Raw genomic sequence first — 22,448 nt, forward strand, 5'->3', positions numbered from 1 at the left:
TTTAAAAAAAAAACAAAACAAACTTTTATTATTTCTTGTCTCAGGAATACAGTAGATTGCTGTGCACAGCACATACGTACAAAAATAAAAGGAACAAAAATAATTAGCAATGTCTGCCCACAGAAACAAATCACTAATGTTTGTTTCTTCTTGTTTTACAGTGATCAGCAAACCAAAACTAAGGCAGGAGGTGAGGTATATGAGAACAGAGGAATCGAGAACACATGAAGCCCGCGCCTCAAAACTCAGGCTGCTGCTGTACATTCAAACATAAAACGACATTTTCCCTACCGTCACTTAAGTTAAACTGAAAAGAAGATGTGGAAAGAAAAATAAATAGCAAGAAAATTGTTGTTTTTTTCCCTTTTTTGCGAAAATACGATTGGGATCAAAGCTGAACGCTGAGTTTTAAGTATCAAACATGTTTATTTGCTGTTGTTTACTGATCGAGATGTCTGCTTTAAAGTGCTACTAGAGACATCAGACTTCTTGATGTGCAAGTTTAACTTTTACTTTCTTAGCCTAAATCAAATTCCGAGGAATCTCCGAAGGAACTAACATGCAGTCTCATCTACAAATTTGTATCTTTGTTTCTTTTAGGAAAGCTTCTTCATCCTTCTGAGCTGAAGCGGTTTTACATGCGAGGAGACATGAATCCAAACGGCGTGTCAGCACGAGGTCAGGACAGACGGTGGTTTGCAGCAGCAGAGGTGAGCTCAGCATCTGCATCATCAGAGACTGCAGCAACTCTGCAAAGGTCCTGGCTGCAGAAACACCACCGCTTTGAGGAAAGAGCAGGGAACATGATAAAAGATGCATTTTTAGCAGTTAGCAGATGAAATCTGTTGAAAAAAAAGAAAACTTCATCCAGTTCTTTGTGAAATTATTCAAGTACCTTCATATTTGACGTATGTTTCAGTGTTTAACTGGGATTTTATGTGATGGACCAACACAAATTAGCACAAAATTGTGAAGTGGAAGGAAGCAGGTGCATGGCTCGTTTACGAATCATCTCATCTCATCTCATCTCATCTCATCTCTGCAAATGAAATCCATTGCGACCGATAACCTTCTGAAATCATCTTATCAGTAAGTACACACAGATCTGACCTTGATCTGTGTGAATATGTTGAGTCACATTCACACAGATGGAAATTAGCTTATTAATGTTTTTTGCACCTAGTCTCTGTTTTAAATAAGCCAAACTAAATGGGCACTGCGCGTTACCTAGGAACCCAAGTTGAGCTCCGGCTTGTTTTGTCAGCTGATTTTACCACTGCATGCACTGTACAATGGCTGCTGAAAAACAGAAGTATTTTGTTCTTGATTTACCATCCAGAAACCACTTGCTGCATTCTTGTCAGTTGCGCAGGAGGCTCTGCTAATGCTTTTCATAATGTGCGGTTGTATAATTGCGCATGCTAGCAGCCATTTTCACGTGCTAGTTTCAATGTTGAGTTTAAATTGTCAAGAGAAGCTCAATGTAGGCAGATTAAAATCTCATTAAGACTTATTTAAATGTAATGAACATGTTTTGCGTCACCGATCCTAATCTGTTTAAGGAAGCATAATAAGCCACCTAAAACAATATTTCAAGGTATGAACATAACATAGAGCTGTGTTCAATGCATCATCTGCAAAGGTAAAGAGTATAGCACAACTACAAACCTACAAAACATGGCTCTCCACCAGAACTCACAGCCAAATTCAACAACAATCATAAATCTGTTTCTTTCCACTTCACAGTTATTCTCTTTGCATTGATATCTCACATATAGTTTGTAGTTTTAGAAGACACGTGAAGGGATATGAGCACTTTTAAAAAGACGATGTAAGTTCCTGTTGTGGACAACAGACCACCCTGACCACTGGCTGCTCAGTGACTCTGACCTTGAACTAAAAAAGGCTGAAATGAGAGGAGGAAGCTGACAGGTTAAAACTGGAATCTGAAAGGTTCCTCCCTGCAGCGGGTGAAGGTTGGGGGTAGCAAACAGGCAGAGGTGGACAGCGCAGCCTGTCAAGAGTTCAGGTATGCGGGGAAGCGCCCCTGTCATCCTGGCAGACCCGCATTCCTGCTCGGGGGGGCCGGTTTGACAAACAAAGACAGCATGCACACGTCTTTCCTGGGTTTAAATATTCCTGCTTCCTGTCGCACAGGAATGAAGCAGTTAACAGCTGCAGGAACTACATGTAGATCCACTCCGGTGGAGTCTGGGGAATTCAGAGAACGAGTCGAGAAAAACATCTTTGGAATACTGAACGAGAATATCCGATTCGTGAGTCGGCAAAACGGCCTCCAACTTCTGCTTTGTGGACAAACTGCTGCTATTTATACCGAAAGCCCCTCCTCCTCTGTGGAGAAATAGTTGAGCCTTAATGTAGGTGCTGAACGCCAAAATTGCATTTAGGTCTGAAAAAGACAGAAAGGCTGCAAAAAAATCCCCCCAAACACAAAACCAAAGACAAACCGAGTGTTTTAAGTAGCATCATTGCTGGTTTCTTGTGCAGCCTTTTGTATTTTTTGTGCTACAAAAACATCTTCTTTTAAACTTGCAGCTATTTACATTGTTTTCCATTTCCTTTAGCAGCTATAAGCTTCGCATTTCCAAAAAAAACAGCAGCACACTCTACTGCTATTTGCTATTTGCTTCGTCCACTCAGTCAATAATTGTGCAGAAGCAAGCCAAGTCCGACCCGAACCGTTCCCCCATGCTGTGGCACATACGGATTTCCACCCTGTTTTCTTAGCTACACAGTTAAACACCTGGCCTTGCGCCAGCCTCCATGGCCGACCGTTCTCTGGTCTCAACCACAGATTGTTTATTACTTAATCGATCTAATTACAGAAAAGAAAATAAACCAGAGATAGCCGACCCCCTCCTCCCTCATTCCCCTCTACTGAGGCCCTCTCTCCGGAGCGTCAGCCCTATTTCTGACTCGCCCGGGTGTCTCTTACACAGAGGTTTAAAGGGGGCCAGCAAGTGGGAACACCAAGGCACCTTTAAATCGTGCAGGAACGAAGTAGTGCATTTAAATTTCTCTCTCCCCTCCACTGCAGGACAACAGTAACCGAGCAGTGAACCGTCAAGCATTCAAAGGTTTGAATAAAACGATAAACTCAGCAGATATTTGAGCAGAAGTCCATGCAGTCCTTCATCTAGTGAAGTGGTTCGTTGAGGTAATAAAAAGTATTCATTTCACTCTTTAAAACAGCATTTAAGCTCATCCTCCATTTCAGAAAAGTAGGTGGCGTGTATTTCAGTTTCAGCAAGCACCAAGGTAAAGTGGGACAGGGAAGGGCTTCGACTCGCCCTGTCCAGAAAAACAATAAGCAGCACAGTTTGGCATACATTTACAAACACGGCTATCCAAATATACACATAAATATGTATAACAGAATAAATATTTGTGTTTTCCTTCGCAGTTCATGGGTGCATCTGTCGTGACTTTCCATTTCTACATATTTGTTACCTGGAGGAACATCCACATGTGCAAATTTCTCTGAAAATGTCAGCTTCTTTCATAGTCGCGGGAGGAAATGTGTGACAGTCATGGCGGTGGTCGCCTTGTTGCCTCGCTTTACCCGGCCGTGCTTGCTCAGGCCGATGTAGAAGCCCTTGTAAACAAAAGACTCGTAGGCGTTGTAGTTGTTCGGCAGCAGCGTCTCCTTGAACTTGCACTCGTCCTTGAAGAGGCTCTGGATAAGAAACATTTCCGTCAGTAAACATCACAAACCAGATATTTACACACTGTCTAAAGAGACGCAGTGTTTTTTTTTTTCTCAAATTGGTAGCATAAAATCCAGATTTGGTAGTAACTAGTTACATTTACTTCATTTACTTGAGTAACATTTTGGAAAAGATGTGCTTTTAGGAGTATTTTTTACTACTTCGAGACTGAAAAAAATGTCTTCTTGTCTATATGTTCAAAAAAGATAAAACTAACTTGTAAGTAACTGTTCAGCAACATATAGGAGCCTGTTTTAGTGAATAAATCTTCATTAATGATCGGAAAATATCTGATTATAAGTGAAATAATCTGCTAGTAGAACCATTACCTTTTAATCAATATTAAATAATTTTTCTCTTAAAAGAAATTCCTATATTTTGCTGAAAAGTTACTTGTAAGCTACTTTTGTCTTATTGCAAGTGCACTAAGAACCTAGACCAAAAGTGTACTTGAGTAATTTTATTATGAAATATTGCTACTCTTACTTCACAGAATGAAGAACAAAATTATTTTGGTTTTTTTCAAAGAAATTGATTTGGAAAATATTTTCATTTTGGTCTTTAAACTGCCAAAATTTCCAGATAACTTTATATTTTGGTCTGTTTGATGACATACTTTTAAATTGGTAAATGTTTTGATGAGTTACTCAGAAACTGAGTAATTACTTTTCTTTTACTTGATTAAAAATATGTTGAAGTAGCTCTACTCTTGCGACTTCAACATCTTTTGGTAATTTTTCTCTGAATGGTAGGAAAAACAAAAGAAATCAGTGAAATACTGATCCTCAAACAACTATGTGTGAGTTTAAAACTGAGAATAAGTCGGTGCGTTCTGTGTCTCAGAGATGAACATATTTTGCTTTAGGGTGTAAAACAAAAGCTACAAACCTTGTAAGGATGACAGCTGGCACTGATTACAGAGTTATATTATTTGTGCCAAAATGGACTGAAAAGCCAGTCAGTTAGGAAGAAGGCAGAATTAGTTTGAAGAGCTCAGAGGTTTCATTTGACTTCTCTCAGCACTGGAAACAATGTTTGTTTTGTTGCTAAATATTGTTAGCAATAAAATCCAGTAATTCTTTCCATCTGAAGCGTTCAAACACAAAGTAACATTGATATTTTACAGCATTATGTGGGGTCATGTGGTTTAATGAGGTGCAATCTATTAAAAGTGATAATAAATAGCAGCTTTTACAATGTCCTAAACATAGTTCAGCCATTTTGGGTGCTGAGCTGCAGATTGCCCTGTGACTTTCCCATTCAGCCCTCTGACTCCAGTTCTTTATAAGACTGGAAACCGAGAAAATTTTGACTTCTGAGTCACAAGCAGTGAGAAAAATACTGAGGTGTAATGGAGCATTTAGTATTATTAATCATTAGCAGTGGAGATAAATGTGTATTTTTATTATGTTTTTCAGAAAAGATTGTAAAATTCTCAAACAGTGCCTTCCAGAAATTATCATTGTCAAACTCATGGTTCAGGGGCCAAATTTAGGCCACCATAATTTTATGTGGCCCTCTTGATACTCGGGAGATACATAACTAGTTCCTATCAAATCAAATCAGTTTTTAATCTGCTTTATTCCAAATTACATCAGTATAAAAAAGTTTGGTATTATTTAACTGAAAGAAGTTATCGAATGCAGGCACCAATTTATTCATATTTTAGCAGTTTAATGTGGAATATTATCGATATATTTTGCCGCATCTCGTTCTTTGACCCCAAATAAAAATGATCGGAACCCCGATTTTAAAGTCGTTCACATTTTCCATGTTGCAGTCACAAAGTCAATTCATTTTATTGAATTTCATGCCACAAACACAAAGTTGAGTTTTTTTTTTTTTTTAAATAAATGATAATCTGAAAAGTATGGCGTGCATTTGTATTCACCCCCTTTCACTACGATACCCTTAAAAGAAATCACGGGTTATTTTTTCTCTTTGAAGGGCGAAATAAGTAAACAGACTCCACCTGTGTGGAAATTAATCTCAGAATAAATCCAGATGGATATAAGTGAACAAACAGCATCATGAAGAACAAGAAACCCTGCAGGCAGCAGTGGAAACATAATCAAAAATTGAAAAGTATTACAGCTAAATTTCAACCAACATATTGTGGAAAACTAACTTACAAGTAACTTTTCAGCAAAATATGACAGCTAGGTTTGAGTAAATAATTCATTAATACTGATGACAGATCATTTTACTTACAAGATATTTTCCCATGTTATCAGTGAAATAATCTCATCAATATTAATTATTTATTTAAAACATACTTCTTTATCTTGCTTGGTTAGTTTTCAAGTACTTGCACAAGAAACTAGACCAAATAAAATGTAAAATTTTGCGTTTTTGCAGTGAGGGCTCAACAACAAACCATTCCCACAGTGAAGCACGGCGATGGCAGCATCATAATGTGTCATGCTTCAGTTAAGGGGAAGGAGCTACAAACTGGAGGGCAACATCCCTAAACATTAAACCAGCTACAATCCAATGGTTTAAAATCAAACATTGTCAGGCATTAGAATGGCCCAGTCAAAGCCCGACTTTAATCCAAGTAAGAATCTTTCATCATACTTGAAAATTTATGTTATGTCTGAAGTTTTACACATATCAAAAGCTGGTAGAGACATGGAGCAAAAAGACCTGCACCTGGAATTACAACACATGCAAGCATACTCCACACTTTTCAGATTTTCATTTGCAAAAAGGTTGAAACCCATAAAACCCATAAAAATTGTTTATTTACTTCAGCTTTATGTTGATCTATCTGATAAAATGACTCTAATATCTGCTTTGCTATGTTTCTAAGGTTCTATTCGACAGGTCGTGGCTTTTCAACTGTTGGCATTTTTCAGAGAAACTGCAGAAATATTTTCCAAAACCTTCAACAATCTCAGTTTTATATTGAGTTTTAACAAACAACCAACGCAGAAATCTTCTTCCAATTCTAATTTCAAAATATTTTTGTTATTGTTTTACTCGTCTTTCAAATTATGCAGATAGACTTACTTTGAATTTTTTCAAAATAAAATCCACATTTCTTACAAATGCAATGGAAATAATAAAACAATAATGTACCCATATTGTTTCTTATTGTGACCTTAAATATGACCTTGACTAACTTTTAGTCATAAATATATTAATTTACTGTGATTCAGGACATAGATAATAGTAAATCTGTAGTTTTTATGAGCAATATATGTAATTAATATTGTTCCTAAAAATGACTAATAGTCATCACGTTTTGGCATAAGGTCTGAACTGATGGGTTTACAGAAGGTCGTTGATATGACAAGTCCCCCAATTTTTACAAATTATTTAAAAAAATATTGAAAATAACACCATGAAACAACAATATTGAAAACTATTTTAGTACAACTGGAAATAAATGACAAAATGATGCAAGAGTTTGAATGAATCTGATCAAATCTAAAGTCCAAACTAAACAAGTGTAACATTATATTTCTGTTTAAAGAAACCAGAGAGCAGATCAATTTTTACTTTTAACAAAGCAGTAAAATATATTATTCTATATAGATATAGAGGTGATTGATTCAGCAGAGTGCTGCATCAATTTTCTTTATTATTTCTATAAATACATATGGTCTGTTTTGTGTTTAAAGATGCATTTATATGGATTATTGATTGATGCTAGTTGCTTATTAATTCACTTTTAAGAGAAAGGATTTTCTAAATATCTTTTTTCAAAACACTCCTTTTGTTTACAACTTCCAATGAATAGAATAAACTTTTTCACATCCAATTTAGGCTTAAAATCCACATCCTTTAAAATATATCAGTATTTTTGTTATTCATTAAGAACTTTTAGTGCCTGAATAAACATTTGCAACCAGTTTGTAAATATTTAATAAGAGTTAAATTACATTTCAGCAAATATTCTGTCATAATTAGTGGTGCACATTTTAATTGAATCTCCGTCTTATGTCAAATTGATCCATCATAAAGTAAGAAAAAAATCTAAAAAACATAGTTGAAAGTATTTTTTTCTGTTTGAAACTTACTCTGTTTACTTTAATAAGAATAATCAGTATATAAAATAAAAATGGTTACATTTCCCCACGTCTCTCCTTAAAAAGAACATTTTAAATCAATACATTTCTTGAACAATCTTTTTTTTTCTGTGCAAGTTTATCTGATGGACAGTAAAAAAAAAATCAAATTCATTTTTAAATTAAAAGCCAATTACTGGTTACATCATTGCACTAAATATTGAATGAAATAGTTATAAATGTGATTAATAATCGGATTCAAAGACATTTTTGGGCAAACATTTGGGATTCTGACACTATTGAATGGTAAAACTGCACTCCGGAAATCAAAATAACAGAAGGTTTAAGCTTTCTAGATAGACTGTGACATTTTCAGCAGAGATGGTATATGGATTCCTGTCCTCTCCCATCATCAGGATGTATTAACACCAGAATAAAGCAGCGGATGCAGCAGCAGCTCTGTGTGAACTCCTTACACTCAGCAGGATGTGGGACTGAGTTGCGCACTGTTACGTACCGTTCCGTACAACCTTCCTCTGCTGTTCATTGCGACAAACAGCTGACTCCTCACCCCGAACAGGCTGATCACCCCTCGGTCCACGGTGGAGATCTCTATCAGACCTGAATGAGACACAATGTTAAGGAGACAGGGTCAGTGCGCCGCTGCGCTTCAGGACAAGTTGAAGTGGCCTATGCAGCAGTGATGGGTGTAACCTTGCAGGTGCACTGCGACTCGGATGATGCTCGGTTTTGTGTGCCGTAATCAGCTTTTTGCATGTTAGACATTGTGGGTGGTTTACAGCGTGCTGAGAGCAACATGAGCGTCCCGCAGCGGGGTAAAAATAAGTCGGCGTCATGCATTCGTGTCATGTCTTCGAGCTGCACGGTGCTCTTGGTTTTGCTTTCGGAAACTTTCAACCAAAATATCATGCAAGGAAAAACCCGGCTTTAACTTTCACACAGCGACACTCGCTTTTGGATGCATTTGCGGGATGCAACTCACTGTATGGGTTTTCACTGTGCACACCGCTTATCCTGCCATCCGGGAGCACCTGCAGGTGAAACCCAATGCCCACGTTGCAGTACAGCCGCCGCACTCTTTTGATGCCCTGCAAGTAGTCGCTCTGCCAGTTCAGCTGCGATCTGCCCCCGTTTACACCCAGATAGGAGCGGGAGAAAAGCGTCTCCCACTTCCTTTCTAACAAAGTAGCGTTAGTCCTGTTCGGGGTCGGGAAAGAGGAAGCGATTGCCCACAGAGAAGTCCACAGAACAATAACTGCTGGCAGCGTCCAGTGCGTCTCGGCCCCGCTGCGCATGCTGTAGTGACACCTTTGCGCAATGGCCATCCAGTTTACCTTTGGGGCACCTGGTTAAAGTTACCTGCCCTAAAAAAGCAACTCTTCTTATCTTCTGTCCTTTGGCATGTTGGCGATGAAGGTTCAGAGTTTGTGGGTCAGAGTAGATCAGGGCCCCATGGCCCGAGATCTGAGCGAGTGGAGAACAGAACGCGTCGGAGCTTGGATTGGTGCTGGTGACGATGACCATCTTTCGCCGCTCCGCGCCTTTGTGCAGGCAACGCTGGCCGTGGAGGGGGGCACCACTCACTGCAAGATCAGCTCACCTTGCCCCCTACTCTCTCACATCCTCAAATGACATCACTGTGACTTCAGCGCTGCGTGCAGCTCCCCCATTACGAGAAGGAGGTGGGAGGAGGAGAGAGCACCTCAGCAGCACCAGCAAGTCTGATTGGAGTGATGGGGGGGCTGCACCTTCACACCAGCCTCAGGCAAGTCAGAAGGACTTAGAACCAGAGCTTCCTCCGGTGATTTTCAAAATAAAACCTTCTGCTTGTCAATGACTGTGCAAATATAATGTTAGGCTACATATTTCTACAATTTCACAGTTAGAATCAGAAAATTGATATCCAACAAAATTAATCAGGTAGAAACAAAAAGCAGTTTTCAAATGATTTTATTTAATAAAACTACAGTATGTCACTTTTACAAAAAAAATATATTCTTATTTATTAAAACTGTCATCATGTCACAGTGTAATGTGAAACATAATCTGGAAAAAATCTAATTATTCCACCTCCTCCCTCAGATACTACTGTCTGCAAAAATGTCTAAAACAACCAATCAGAGCCAGGAGGAGGGTCTTAGTGCTGTCAATCATCCTCATGTACTCTGTACAAAAACTTATGTTTATGTCATTGGTGGCTATGCTAACTTGCCTTAGCATTAGTGGCAGGCTATGTTGTGGTGAAGCAGCTGAGAGCAAGTGGGAGGTCTGAGTATGAGGATGATTGACAGCGCTAAGACCCTCCTCCTGTCTGATTGGTTGTTTCTGACAGCATAGTGTATTGTTTGCAGTTACTACTGAGAGAAGACAGAGGAGTTAGAGTTTTTTCACAGATTAGGTGTCTTATATTGTACTGTCACGACATAATGATCATTTTAAACAAATGTGTAAAAAAAACAAAAAAACATATTTTTTGTAAAAGTCACATGCCATTTTTCCAGCCTATCTGATCTTGTTTTAACTCAATAATTTCTCAATGTTGATGAAAAATCTAAGTTATAAGTTAAATAATCTGTAAGTGGAAGAAAACATTTTGACTTATAGGGGACGTGAAACGCTGCATTATTAAACTTTTTCCTCCTTATTTTGAATGCAAACCAGCCTATTTTTTCACTCTTCCTCAATATAACAGAGCTAACTTGACCTAGATCCTCCTCACATGGGAAACCTTCAGAGGGTGTCAGTAAGAGAGAGAGGGAGAGTTTGGCTTTTATTGGCATAGAGCAAGCATTGGAGAGATGGATGGATACTGTGTCCAGGGCCCAAATCGGGACGGTGGTCATATGTCCTGGCAGCCTGCGGCCTTATTTAGAAGGAGGTGTAAAAACAGTCTCGGGGGAGCAAATGGCAATCCTGTCTGACACTTCCCTCGCTGTTTGTCCAGGAAGTTTACACAACCAAAATATTCTCCCAGGTCAGATTGCATATTGTTATTATTGTTATTGTAACTAGCGCACTCTTCAGCATAAAAATACAACCTGCATGGATCAAATTCATTGAATACTTTTGCGTTTCGCTCCACAAATCAAGTCAAACTCAGGCATATAGACAGATAAACGCCAACCTGATGAATCTTAAGAAAAATTTAACCACGATATGACGTCCATCCAAGAATTATTTTTGCTTGGATCACAAAATATATATATATATGCATTTATCTATTTCTGATTTACTACAGACACCTTATCATTATTATTATGGGAAAAAGTATCTTCTTTTGCAGATAAATAATAAATATTTCTTAAAATATAAATCAATCAATATTTAGTTATACAAGTACTTTAAAATGTTTTATTAGTCAATGACTGTGCAGATTCCTTTTGAAACAAGCAATTAAAAAGTTTGCCCACATATTTCTAAATTTATGCGTTCATTTTCACAATTTTAGATCATCAAACAACTTGATATCCAACAAAGAGAATCTGAGTAGATATAAAAATCAGATTTCAAATAATTTCATTTATTAACAGTTAAAAACGGTATTCAGATCAGCCTAACTCTATGTGAAAAAGAATTGCTCTCTAAACTCAATAAAAGGTTGGCAGCTTTTGTGATGATCAGTCTGTAACTTCATATGGAAGATTTATATATATGCATTTAATTATTTACTTTTTAAAAAATGTCCTATTTGCAGTAGACTGGGTTTAGATTATTAACTGAACATTGTTGTTTACATGTCAAAGATCTTTGGTAGATGTATGATCCTTAAAGCCAAACAGTCACTTTTGTAACTGGAAGAAAATAGTTGAATTTAGAAAAAACAGCCAATAAGCATAGATATGTATAAAATAAAAGATTTGATCAAATATAAACGCTTCACTCGTTTCTATCCATGATATTTATCTTCAGTTTTAAGTTATTCTGCAGAATCTGAAAATAGTCCCCTATCAGCTTAAAATAAAAAGTTTATGACATTCTTTAAGTTTTGACTTTCTTGAAAAGGATAATTGGAGTGATGTTGGCAGTAAGGAATACCTCTGAGGAGTTCCTCAGGGTCGTGTACTCGGTCCTTGTTTTTTTTAATGACACATGAAGAAACAAAAGTGAGCTAATTAGGCTTAAATATTGATTTATGTGTTCATTCTTTACTCAGTAATTTTAAGGTTTCCATTTTTTCCATCACTATCATGATAGACAGTCTGAATGCTTATGCTGAAATTTTAATTTGTAGTATATTTTAGTGCATCAAAATCCAAAACCAAAAATTGCTGAAATGTTTGTTTTTCTACACACAGCCTTTATAATATCAATTTATTTTCATCTAACACTAGCAACATGTGTGGTGTATATTCTACAATGGAGGTAAAACCTGATAAACACCAGATCATTTTTCATATTCCTTGTTTGTAAAAACCCGACAAGTTTGTTGAAATCTGTGTTTTACTCTTTTTCTTCCCCAAGGGACAAACTATCCAGATCACACTGAGTAACAAATTAATGAGACAGGCTTTTTATTTGCTGCATCAGCACATGTCTATGCTAACCAAGGCAACCAATAGCCTGAATAGACAAAACTACTGGGTTATTGACAGAGTGGAACCTAAATCGATGGACAGTGTGGCTGTTAATGAGACGGTGCTGAGCTCTTCAGATTAACTCAGCTAATACTGGGGTGATGCTGATGCTGCTCTTCAGTCATGACTACTTTCAATAATTAAAAGAAAAGTAATTAGAAGTAAACGCACTCTGACGGAACGAGACATTTAGATGATATATTTGCACATGCTTTAAAAACGCAGATGAACGTGACCAGAAATGGACCAGAAATTAAATTGTTGCTTAATAAACTAGAAAACATTGTTCATGCTTCCTGGAGCAAAGCCAGAGTTTAATGTCTGAGTTCATCAGGTTTGAAGAGCTTAAAATAACACTGACTTTGTGTCCAAATATGCATGTTCTTCAGGAAATCCTTCTGTTATTTCATCTGGTTTGGACTGAAGGTCGTCTGTATACGAGTGCATATTTTAACCTGATATCACAATGTCACCAGCCACATGTGATCCATACGATTTCTGCTTATCTTTCCTGCTCCCGTTATTTTATCACCCAATTAAGAATCTGCAAAATATTCAATTATAACTTGCTTAAAATGCAAATGCTTAGAAATGTTGAGGCTTTTATTTTGTAGTTATCTATAAGCTGTTGAGCTATTTCCATCACTGTTTCAGTTTCAGTAAAACAAGAAGGCTTTTATTTTGTAGAGCATGTTTAAGTTTTATTTTGAAACTTAAAAGGAGAGTTGCCCTTTTAGGTTTGGTTTAGCTATCATAGTGGCATTAGAGCATTCACTATGTGAGCTACTGACATGTAAAAATTGAATAACTGGAAAATTAAGGCTTTTATTTTGACAAGTAAACACTTCCTAGTTTATTGCAGTTTATTCAGTGGTAGATTTAGGGTCAATTTAGTCTACACATATATCAAAGCAGTAGAAGAGAGATAGATTAAAGATGCAAAGAGCTTTCAATCAGTGTTTTATTAATGCATGATTTGAAAAATTAAATATTAAAACAGCAGCTGGGCAGACGCAGAGGAGAGGGGGGATCTCTGGCGTGACCTCAGGATCTCTCAATAATAATTGTCACAGCTGAGCAATAATTTATGATGCTGCAAAGCTGCACAAATGAACGCCTAGAGACGGAGAAACTGTTTATGGTAGCAGCAGCAACATGTGAATTAATTGCATTAAATTTAGTAATTAATCAAGGTGATGCATGAAAATGTCATCCTCATGAGAACGATAGATGGCATCTGAAACTTTGACCAGTTAACTCAGAAAATGTCTCACAAAATCTTTGTTTGCCACAAAGAAAAGTGATAAAAAGGACGTTATAGCTTTAAATTTAATGGGATAACAAATTAGTGTAAAATTTGCAGCGTTTTTAGTGCTGCACTAATGGAAAACACTTTGGTTCAGTAGCCACAGTTGTAAAGTGCTATCAAAATAAAATAAAATATAATTACTAAATTTAATGCAATTAATTCACATGTTGCTTGATTGATTGATTTGCAGTTAAATGTTTATCAGCTTAAAAATAAATGGATGAAATAAGCTGTGAGATAAATTACTGGAAATTAAAAGTTTTAATTTAAAATTTTGTAATATACTTTATCTATCTATCTATCTATCTATCTATCTATCTATCTATCTATCTATCTATCTATCTATCTATCTATCTATCTATCTATCTATCTATCTATCTATCTATCTATCTATCTATCTATCTATCTATCTATCTATCTATCTATCTATCTATCTATCTATCTATCTATCTATCTATCTATCTATCTATCTATCTATCTATCTATCTTAGTCTGTAATGAAAGCTTTCTTGTGGATCATTCCAGGTTATTGGTTGGTTATTGGTTTGTTATTTCATGATTGGTATTGAAGGAGCAGCAGCTTGTAAAACACTGATGTTCTCCCATGAAGCGGCTCTGGGTTCAGATTTGTGCTGAGGCAGCTGATGAATAATTCAGCAGCCAAAAACTGCAGATGGTGTTCCCCCTCCTGCTTCATATATTTGTGACCCAAGAAAACCCAGCCCACCTCACTGGAGCGTAAACGCAGCAGACACTTAAACACGGTAACGTGTGTGTGATTTTATGAAGTATTTATGAAAGAAATCTGTTTCTGTCGTTATACGTTTGTCAAGAGCGGAGCTGCAGGAGGAAGACAAAGAGCCGGCTGTCACAGGGGAGGCTTCCCAGTAAAAATACCTCATCAAGGGTACAGCTTGTGCACCTTGCAGAGTAAGATGTTGCTGCTGCTAAATCGGGCCGGGAGTGACTAAGGGGGAAAAAAAGCCAGGCAGAGGTGACTTTACACGCCGGCAAATGACGCAGCAGTTTTTAAGCTCAACTCAGTGACGTACTTTTAAACAAAAAAAGACTGCAATCCTTTAAATATCATAAAGCAGCGACCAAACTTTTGTCAAAAGATACATTTATGTGCCTGTTGTAGGTTTAGTACTTTGTCGTGGGTTAGCCTGTTGCAATGAGCAGTTAACCATTTAAAGCTGCAGTTTGTAACTTTTACAAAAACATGTTTGTTTTCCATATTTGTTAAAACTGTGACTATGTCATGACAGGATGGTAGGGAAGCAGGTCTTAGCACTGCAAATCACCCTCGTGTACACTGCTCGATGTGCATTAGTGGCTATGCTAACTAGCATTAGCTTCATGATAGGCTATGTTGTGGGGAGCCAAGACTAAACAAGAGAGTGATTGACAGCACTGAGACCCTCCTCCTGGCTCTGATTGGTTGTTTCTGACTGAGTGATGATCTCATGTTATAGTGCCACAAAATAATGAGAATTTTAATTAAAAAAAACATTTTTATAAAAGTGTTATACTGGAGCTTAAATTGCATGATGAATTAAAATTAGCTTGATAATTTCCAGTTTGATGATCAATTTTTTTTTTTAAATTTTCTTTAAAAGACTTCAAAATCCAATTTATTTATTACTTTTGGTTGTGTGTGGGTTTTTTATCCAATTTATTTATTGTTTTATTTTGGAAATGTAAGGTTATTAGTCTTTGAGAGGGTAAAATTATTATGCCACCATCAATATATCAGTAGAAAATATTCTCATAGCAACAAACTAATAATTTCCAGGACTATTTATCATCCAATAAATGTGTTATTGTTACAGGCATAATTGTAGGAATTTTAAACATCTTATTTATTTATTTTTAAATAAATGCATTTTTATGTCCGTAAAGAGACACTGCAAAAACGCAAAAAATTAATTGATAGAAAAAAATCAAACAAGATACAAAAATAACATGATTAAATTCAATCACTAGTTTCTGATTGGATATGTAATTCACATACACTTAATAGAAACACACAAAACATTTTTTTTCTTACTGTCTGAAGTTAAATCAGAGAAAACTTCTCTTGTTTTATGTCTGTTAGAATCACAAAAATGATTTCTATTTGCTAGAAGCATAACTACAAATTTAAAAACATTTGACTAAAGTCATAAAGCTGAAACGCAACTAACTTCCCAAAACACTAAGAATGTTTGTATAAAAAAGTAAAAAACATATCTTCTATTGTTTTGGCCATTAGAAAGGATAAGGTAACTACATTAAAATTGTTTTCTCACATTGTAAACATCTGGTTTTACCACACATCTCCCTGGATGCAAAAAGAATATTTGAATAATGTGTGTTGAAGATTGACTGATTTTTTTTAAGCTCAGTAATTACATGGTTTTCCCCTGAGAGCTGAAAGAAGCCAGTGGTCTGTTAAACAAGCTCTGATCAAACAGTTTTGCAAGCTTAACACCAGAGCCATGTTACCCTGAAGAGTGCAAGCGCAGCACAATTCAAGAAAGTGTGAACATGGATTCTTCAGAGCAGCTTTAGAGAGCCACCTGGTTGAATTTGTTTAAAAAATTAAGCAAAAGAAAGATACATGTCGTGCTTTTCTCTATATTGAAAAGTTACCTTTAGTTTCATTTTTAACTTTAGTTTTAAAGCAATTGAACAAGTTAGGATAAGTCGATACAAAACATGTTCATTACATTTTTTCCACAAAATCATTCATAATTAACAAGAATTTTAGGTCAGTTCTAACTATTTTGAACTGTTTCTGTGCCTCTTGTCACTTTAAATTCTAATAAGCTGCTGCTGGCCACGCCCCCAACTCCAGTTTACACTGACTGCTAACAGATGAGCAATTACGCAACCATACATCTTTGAAAAGCACAAGTAGAGCATCCTGCACAACCAACAAAAAGTGGTTTCTGAATTGTAAATCAACAAAAAAAAAACACTTGTGTTTTCCAGTAGCCATTGTAAAGGACATTCAGCGGTAAAACCAGCTAACAAAATGTGTTGGAGTTCGGCTTGGGTTGCTTGATGACAGGCTGGGCTTCAATGGGGTTGCTTGGTAACGCTGCGTTCCCTGCTGATTTGTGACTTTACATTCGGAAGGTTTTTGGAACTGCTCAATTTCCAGACTTCAAAAAAAATTTTAATTTGTTTTATGGTCTTTAGATGTAAAGAAATCTAAAGACCACGGGTGTTTTTTTAAGCACTTGGTTTGTTTTTAGAAACAGTTGAAACTAAGCCTGTCATAATAAGCAATCAATCAGTTAATAGCATGATAAATGAGCTCTGATTTTTCCTTCTGATGATTGATTGGGTTTTTTTTTATGGTCAGTTTTGTTTAGAGAGATTTCATAATTCATTATGATTTTGGTTATAAGTGTTTTTTATTCCCCTTCCACTGATTATTTTTGTGTTTTTATTTTAATGTCAGTTAAGTTTTCTGTACAAAATTATAGTTCATTAGTTTTTGACGGGATAAGCTTGCATTTTTATTCCATAATAATATAAAATGGTCTCAAAACAGACAACATTGTCATATATCACAATAACTTATTGTCCATCAAAATGTGTAACAGTGATAGGCCTGCTGGCCCAATGGAAGCATAAAATGTGAATTTAAACCTTTAAAACACCCATGTTAGCATCTCCAGGGAATGTTTAATGCTACGTCCCAAACCACAACAGACTACTCAATCAAGATAAAAAGCTTGGCATTTGTAACTGAGGCCACAAAAGAAAAGCAATGCTTATGCTGAAAACTCAGACAGATTGGTTTATGGCTGTAGGAAGAGATAGAGATCAGAGGAGGTGTCAGCTGCTGAGTCGACTGCCGATTCCTCCGGCTCCTCTTCCCCCTCTCCCAGGAACCCAACACCAATCCGGGCCACCAGGGCCGAGCAGGGGAATGCCAGGAATCCTCTCAGCACATTTGCTTAGCGCTTTGCTCGTTCTCACCCCTGTGAGATGGAAATCGGGCCGACGAGTCTACCTTTCTCGAGCAGTATGGTGGGCGAGAGGCGGCAATGAGCGGAAGATCAAGGCAAATTGGCTGACTGGTGGAAGAGAGCGTCAGGCGTGGCAGACTGCTGAGAGTGAGTCATCTTGGACTGGGCCGCTCTCTTTCTGCCAGCACAACAAAGATCAGATCGTTTATTTTTGTCGTAGCCCCCCACTGGATGAAATCTAAACCCATAAGTAGTTGATCAAAGGTTCTGGTGTGGTGCCTGTCCTGGAGAGCAACTCATAACAGAAGAATCCAAAGTAATATCTATTGGACCCTGGCCAGTTTTCTTTTATAATCACAGTGATCAACAGTCCAAAACACTTGCAAGCTACAGAAAGTTTTAATTAAACCCTTTAAGGAGCAGATGCACTTTTCTCTGTTTTGACATCCAGCCAGGTGTCAGCCTAAATAAAGAACTTGTTTCAGTTTTATTGGTTGGCCTCATGAAACTGATGGAGATGATCCATGAGGAACTGGGTTCCTCAGCTGATGGAGATGCCCCTCCATGCTCATGAAACATGTTCCCACCTTGAAGGCAGAACAAAAGAAGAAGTTTAATCAAAAATATGGCAAAGGCAGCTGTAGCGGCCAAAGCTGGATAAAATATAGAAGTAACAGGGTATTACAGATGAGCTTGGAGAGAATAAATTGTTTCTTGTTTGGTGAAAGAGAGAAGCAGAACCAAAGCAAATTACTCAGTAGTGACACCTGGTGGACAGGTGTGCAACAACAACAGCAAGAAAAAGATGAGCGCTGCAGTTTGACAATGTAAAATATCTCAAAAATCCTAATATTGTTGAAATGCAATTTATTTAAAAACTGAAACTCTTATAATGCAGATTAATTACAGACATAGTGTTTATTTATGCTAATTCCAAAGAGTATTCCTCACATCTAGATAATTACACAGATTTAATGCAGAACGGTGAGATGTTTGCACAATATTTGCATTCAGTTCTTGGTCTGGATTATTTCAGACTTTGAATTGCTTTGTTGCTGAAAATGAAAATACCTTACCTTACCTTACCTTATCTTATCTTATCTTATCTTACCTTACCTTACCTTTACCTTACCTTGTCTTACCTTGTCTTACCTTGTCTTGTCTTACCTTACCTTACCTTACCTTACCTTACCTTACCTTACCTTACCTTACCTTACCTTACCTTACCTTACCTTACCTTACCTTACCTTACCTTACCTTATCTTATCTTATCTTATCTTATCTTATCTTATCTTATCTTATCTTATCTTATCTTATCTTATCTTATCTTATCTTATCTTATCTTATCTTATCTTACCTTATCTTACCTTACCTTACCTTACCTTACCTTACCTTACCTTGTCTTACCTTGTCTTACCTTACCTTACCTTACCTTACCTTACCTTGTCTTACCTTGTCTTACCTTACCTTACCTTACCTTACCTTACCTTACCTTACCTTACCTTACCTTACCTTACCTTACCTTACCTTACCTTACCTTACCTTACCTTACCTTACCTTACCTTACCTTGTCCTACTTTGTCTTACCTTACCTTACCATATCTTACCTTACCTTACCTTACTGCATAAATTGCTGCATCAGCGCATCAACCTGTGCGACTGCTGGAATCTACATTGTTTCAAAGTTATATCTGCGTTATTGTTTATTGAACCAATTATTAATACTTTTTCAGGTTTGATGAGTTGATTTAGACAACATGTCTCTGAAATTACAATTAGTAATTAGTAGGTATTATTAGTAATTTGTAGTTATTTGCAGAAAATGAGAAATGGTCAAAATAACAAAAAAGATGCAACCTCAAATAATGCAAAGAAAACAAGTTCATACTCATTTAGAAACAACAATACTAATGTTTTAACTCAGAGAACAGCATTTGGTGGAATAACCAGGAGGTTTTCTATGGGGTTCAGTGAAGTGGCTCTTAATTTCTTCCAGAGATGTTTGTAAAACTTTTCATCTGAACAAATCATCATATATACATTTTGGAGATTTGTAAACCGAATTAACTGCTGCTACATAATGATACCGCCCTCTGGTGTCAGATAGGGGTCATGACACCCTAACTACTTGCTAATAACTCACTGCATTGCAGCATTTGAAAGTTGGCAAAAGCTTGAAGTTAGATCAATAACTTTTCATTGACTAAAGTAACCTTTTCCAAAAGTATTAAAAGCTGAATTATTTTGAACTTTGTATAACAGATAATGATGAATAAATACTACAAAATATGCAGCATTTCACACCAAAAAGTGCTGAAGCTTTGCAATATTCTGCACTGCAGGTAATAATTAGCATTAAGCAGAGTTGTCCCCCGCTGTGTGTTGGATTGTTATCTAATGGATAATCAGTATTCAACATAAAGCGACAAGATTCCAGGTTTCTGCAGAAGGATGAGTCACTAACATCAAACACATACCAAATAATTTTGGCCTAGTTTCCAGTTCAAATCTCTCTGTACACTAAAAGAGAAACTAACTTCGATGTAACTTTTCAGTAATATGTAGAAGTTTTTTTTTAAAGTAAATTATTCCTTAAAGCTGCAGTATGTGATTATTATTGAAAAAAGGTTTTTTTTTTTACATGTTTTTATAATTACCACCATTACTTTACATAAAATAGAGACAGATTAAATGTGAAAAGTTTGATCTCCTCCAACTCACTACACAAACAACAAATCAGCACCAGGAGGAGGGGCCTAGCGCAGTCAGTCAATATTATGAAAGTGCTGCTCAATGTGCTAAAGGCAGAGAAACAACTCAACTTCACAGGAAAATTATGAACTGTTAATTAGATTTTGTGAATGCTAACTAGCCTTAGCATTCACAAGAGACTGTGCTGATGGGAAGAAGTTGTATCGAGCAAGGCGTGCAGACTGGATGATTGACAACGCTAAGACCCGCCTCCTGGCTCTGATTGGTTGTTTCTAGATGGCGTTGGAAGATTTTATTTCACATGTTTTCTGTCCTGATATAGTGACAGTTTCAGCAAATATTTAAAAAAAAAATATTTCTTATAAAAGTTGCATGCTGCAGCTTTAATATTGATGAAAAAGTTCCAGTTCATCTGGCTTATTATTTTACATTTTACCATGCTGTAAGCAAAATAATCTGTGACGGAAACTAATATTTTTGCATCAATATTAAGGAATTATTTACTTTTTGAAAATCCTCTTTATCTTGCTGTAAAATTACAGGTAAGTTCCTTTTGTCTTATTTCAAGTGAAATGAAATAATTACAGTAAGACCAAAAATACTTCAGAGGCCTCTGTCAGAGATTGGACACTTTGCTGCCATTGTTGATCTTTCACCAAATGAGTCACCGGTGACATCACAGCATCCAAGGCATGATCAGGTTCTGCTGAGCTTCAGCCAATGACCTGCCTGATGAAAGGCTGCAGTGCAGAGCATCAAACAATGCCATTTAAATGGAGTCATGGTGCAAAGTTGGCAGCGATGAATTACTGCCGCCACTTTGAAGCTCTTTATAGCTTCACTGTCTTGTCAACACGTACAATCATCCAGAACGGTGACGTCTGGGAGCGCGTATCGCTCCGATCGGGTTTTAGGGAAGAGGCTGAGAGCATCAACAGATGACTTTAAACTACTTGTGTTATGTAGCATTGAGCTAAGTGATCAAAGCATGGTTAAAGCTTTAGAAATGGAGCAGAAGGTCAAGGATTAATGCTAAAGCAGGGTGTCCAAAGCACGGCCTGGGGGCCATTTATGGCCCCCAGAATGCTGGAATTAATTAAATCTTGCAATAATCCAAAAATAACAACCAAAATGTAGTAAACAAAAATAGTGAGGAGTTGCCCACACCCATTTATGTTGGGCTAAAATATATTCTAACCCCCCAAAATTAGGAAACAGTATTCCTATCTTAGTTGCATATGGTGATAAACTAATAAATAGCAATGTAATAGTATCGATTATATTGTGACATATTACTTTCTCAACCTTAATAATATAATAAATCATGTGTGAACCTTTTCATAAATCACCGTTTTATTTTTGTGCCCTTTTCACTGATTTATTGTGAAGAAGGCACAAAAATTTTTGGGGCAAATTTTAAGAAAATATAGTTTTTATCTTGATGATTTTGACATCTCTGACTTATCAAGTATTTTCTTTACTCCCCTTTGGTTTGATAGACGTAAAAATAAACTTAATATGTTTTTACAAAGTGCAAAGGTGGACTAGTGCAAAGGTTTAAAATCTTTAAACCTTTGTGCTAAAGGTTTGTGCAAAGGTTTAAAATCTTTAAACCTTTGCACTAGTCCAATACTTGTTTATTTACAAGTTAGCGATATACTGAATATTTTCTCTAATTCTGGATGATTAAAAGCCCTAATTTTATTAAAATAAATGTGCAAAATGACGGTTTCTTCCTTGAAATTACCTTTGTGGTCGCTCAGTTTGTAGCTGAAGAAATAACTTTGGTGAAGGTTCAGTGACGGCGAGTTTGGACTCCGGAAGCCGCTGATTGACACATCTGTGTGCCCACTCTGGTTCACCGGCTGCGGTTGGCCTGGAGGCATCTGACTTTAGGCCATTTCTAGATTACAAAAACAACAAGGCCACACCGGATATCCGAAGCGCTACAAGCTCATTAAGGCATCCTTAGGTTGAGGTTAGTAAATAACTCCCAGCCCCAACCAGAGAGGTTTCAGCAACTAAAAATATACCCATCTTGAGATTTAATAATATACTTTATGAATAAGAGCAGTTTTTTTAAAAAAATCTACGTTTGCTCTTTAGATAAAAGAAAATGTGCATTT

At 36.7% G+C, this 22,448-nt stretch overlaps 2 protein-coding genes across 4 annotated transcripts in view; one reads left to right on the top strand and one right to left on the bottom strand.

The window, feature by feature from the left end:
• Positions 1-9,495, bottom strand: fgf6b (fibroblast growth factor 6b). 2 transcript variants are annotated; one of them, XM_055026368.1, is made up of 4 exons: positions 8,745-9,495; positions 8,259-8,362; positions 3,472-3,697; positions 1-781 (listed from the first exon to the last, which is right to left on the bottom strand). In XM_055026368.1, exons 1-3 carry the CDS (start codon positions 9,085-9,087, stop codon positions 3,521-3,523), a joined length of 624 nt encoding a protein of 207 aa, XP_054882343.1. In that variant the 5' UTR covers positions 9,088-9,495; the 3' UTR covers positions 1-781; positions 3,472-3,520. The 2 variants fall into 2 exon arrangements, with proteins under 2 accessions (XP_054882343.1, XP_054882342.1); XM_055026367.1 differs by having other exon boundaries at positions 1-3,697.
• The window catches only part of rad51ap1 (RAD51 associated protein 1), a 27,099-nt gene continuing 5,594 nt past the window's right edge, over positions 944-22,448 (top strand). Inside the window, exon 1 of one of the 2 annotated variants that reach the window (XM_055026363.1) lies at positions 944-1,089. In XM_055026363.1, the coding sequence (XP_054882338.1) occupies positions 1,046-1,089 (44 nt within the window). In that variant the 5' untranslated portion in view covers positions 944-1,045. The remainder of the gene's footprint in view (positions 1,090-22,448) is intronic. The other variant, XM_055026364.1, reaches the window with a different exon arrangement.

This window comes from Poeciliopsis prolifica, unplaced genomic scaffold (genome assembly GCF_027474105.1).
Source record: "Poeciliopsis prolifica strain line A6 unplaced genomic scaffold, Auburn_PproV2 SCAFFOLD197, whole genome shotgun sequence".
NCBI lineage: Eukaryota > Metazoa > Chordata > Actinopteri > Cyprinodontiformes > Poeciliidae > Poeciliopsis > Poeciliopsis prolifica.

What these genes read in the sequence shown, in the direction of transcription:
- fgf6b (XM_055026368.1), bottom strand. Translation starts at nt 9,087, where the DNA reads ATGGCCATTGCGCAAAGGTGTCACTACAGCATGCGCAGCGGGGCCGAG. An exon ending in GCACAGTGAAAACCCATACA is followed by an intron (nt 8,363 to 8,744) that starts GTGAGTTGCATC and finishes TGTCTCATTCAG; the next exon opens with GTCTGATAGAGATCTCCACC. An exon ending in GAGGAAGGTTGTACGGAACG is followed by an intron (nt 3,698 to 8,258) that starts GTACGTAACAGT and finishes TTTCTTATCCAG; the next exon opens with AGCCTCTTCAAGGACGAGTG.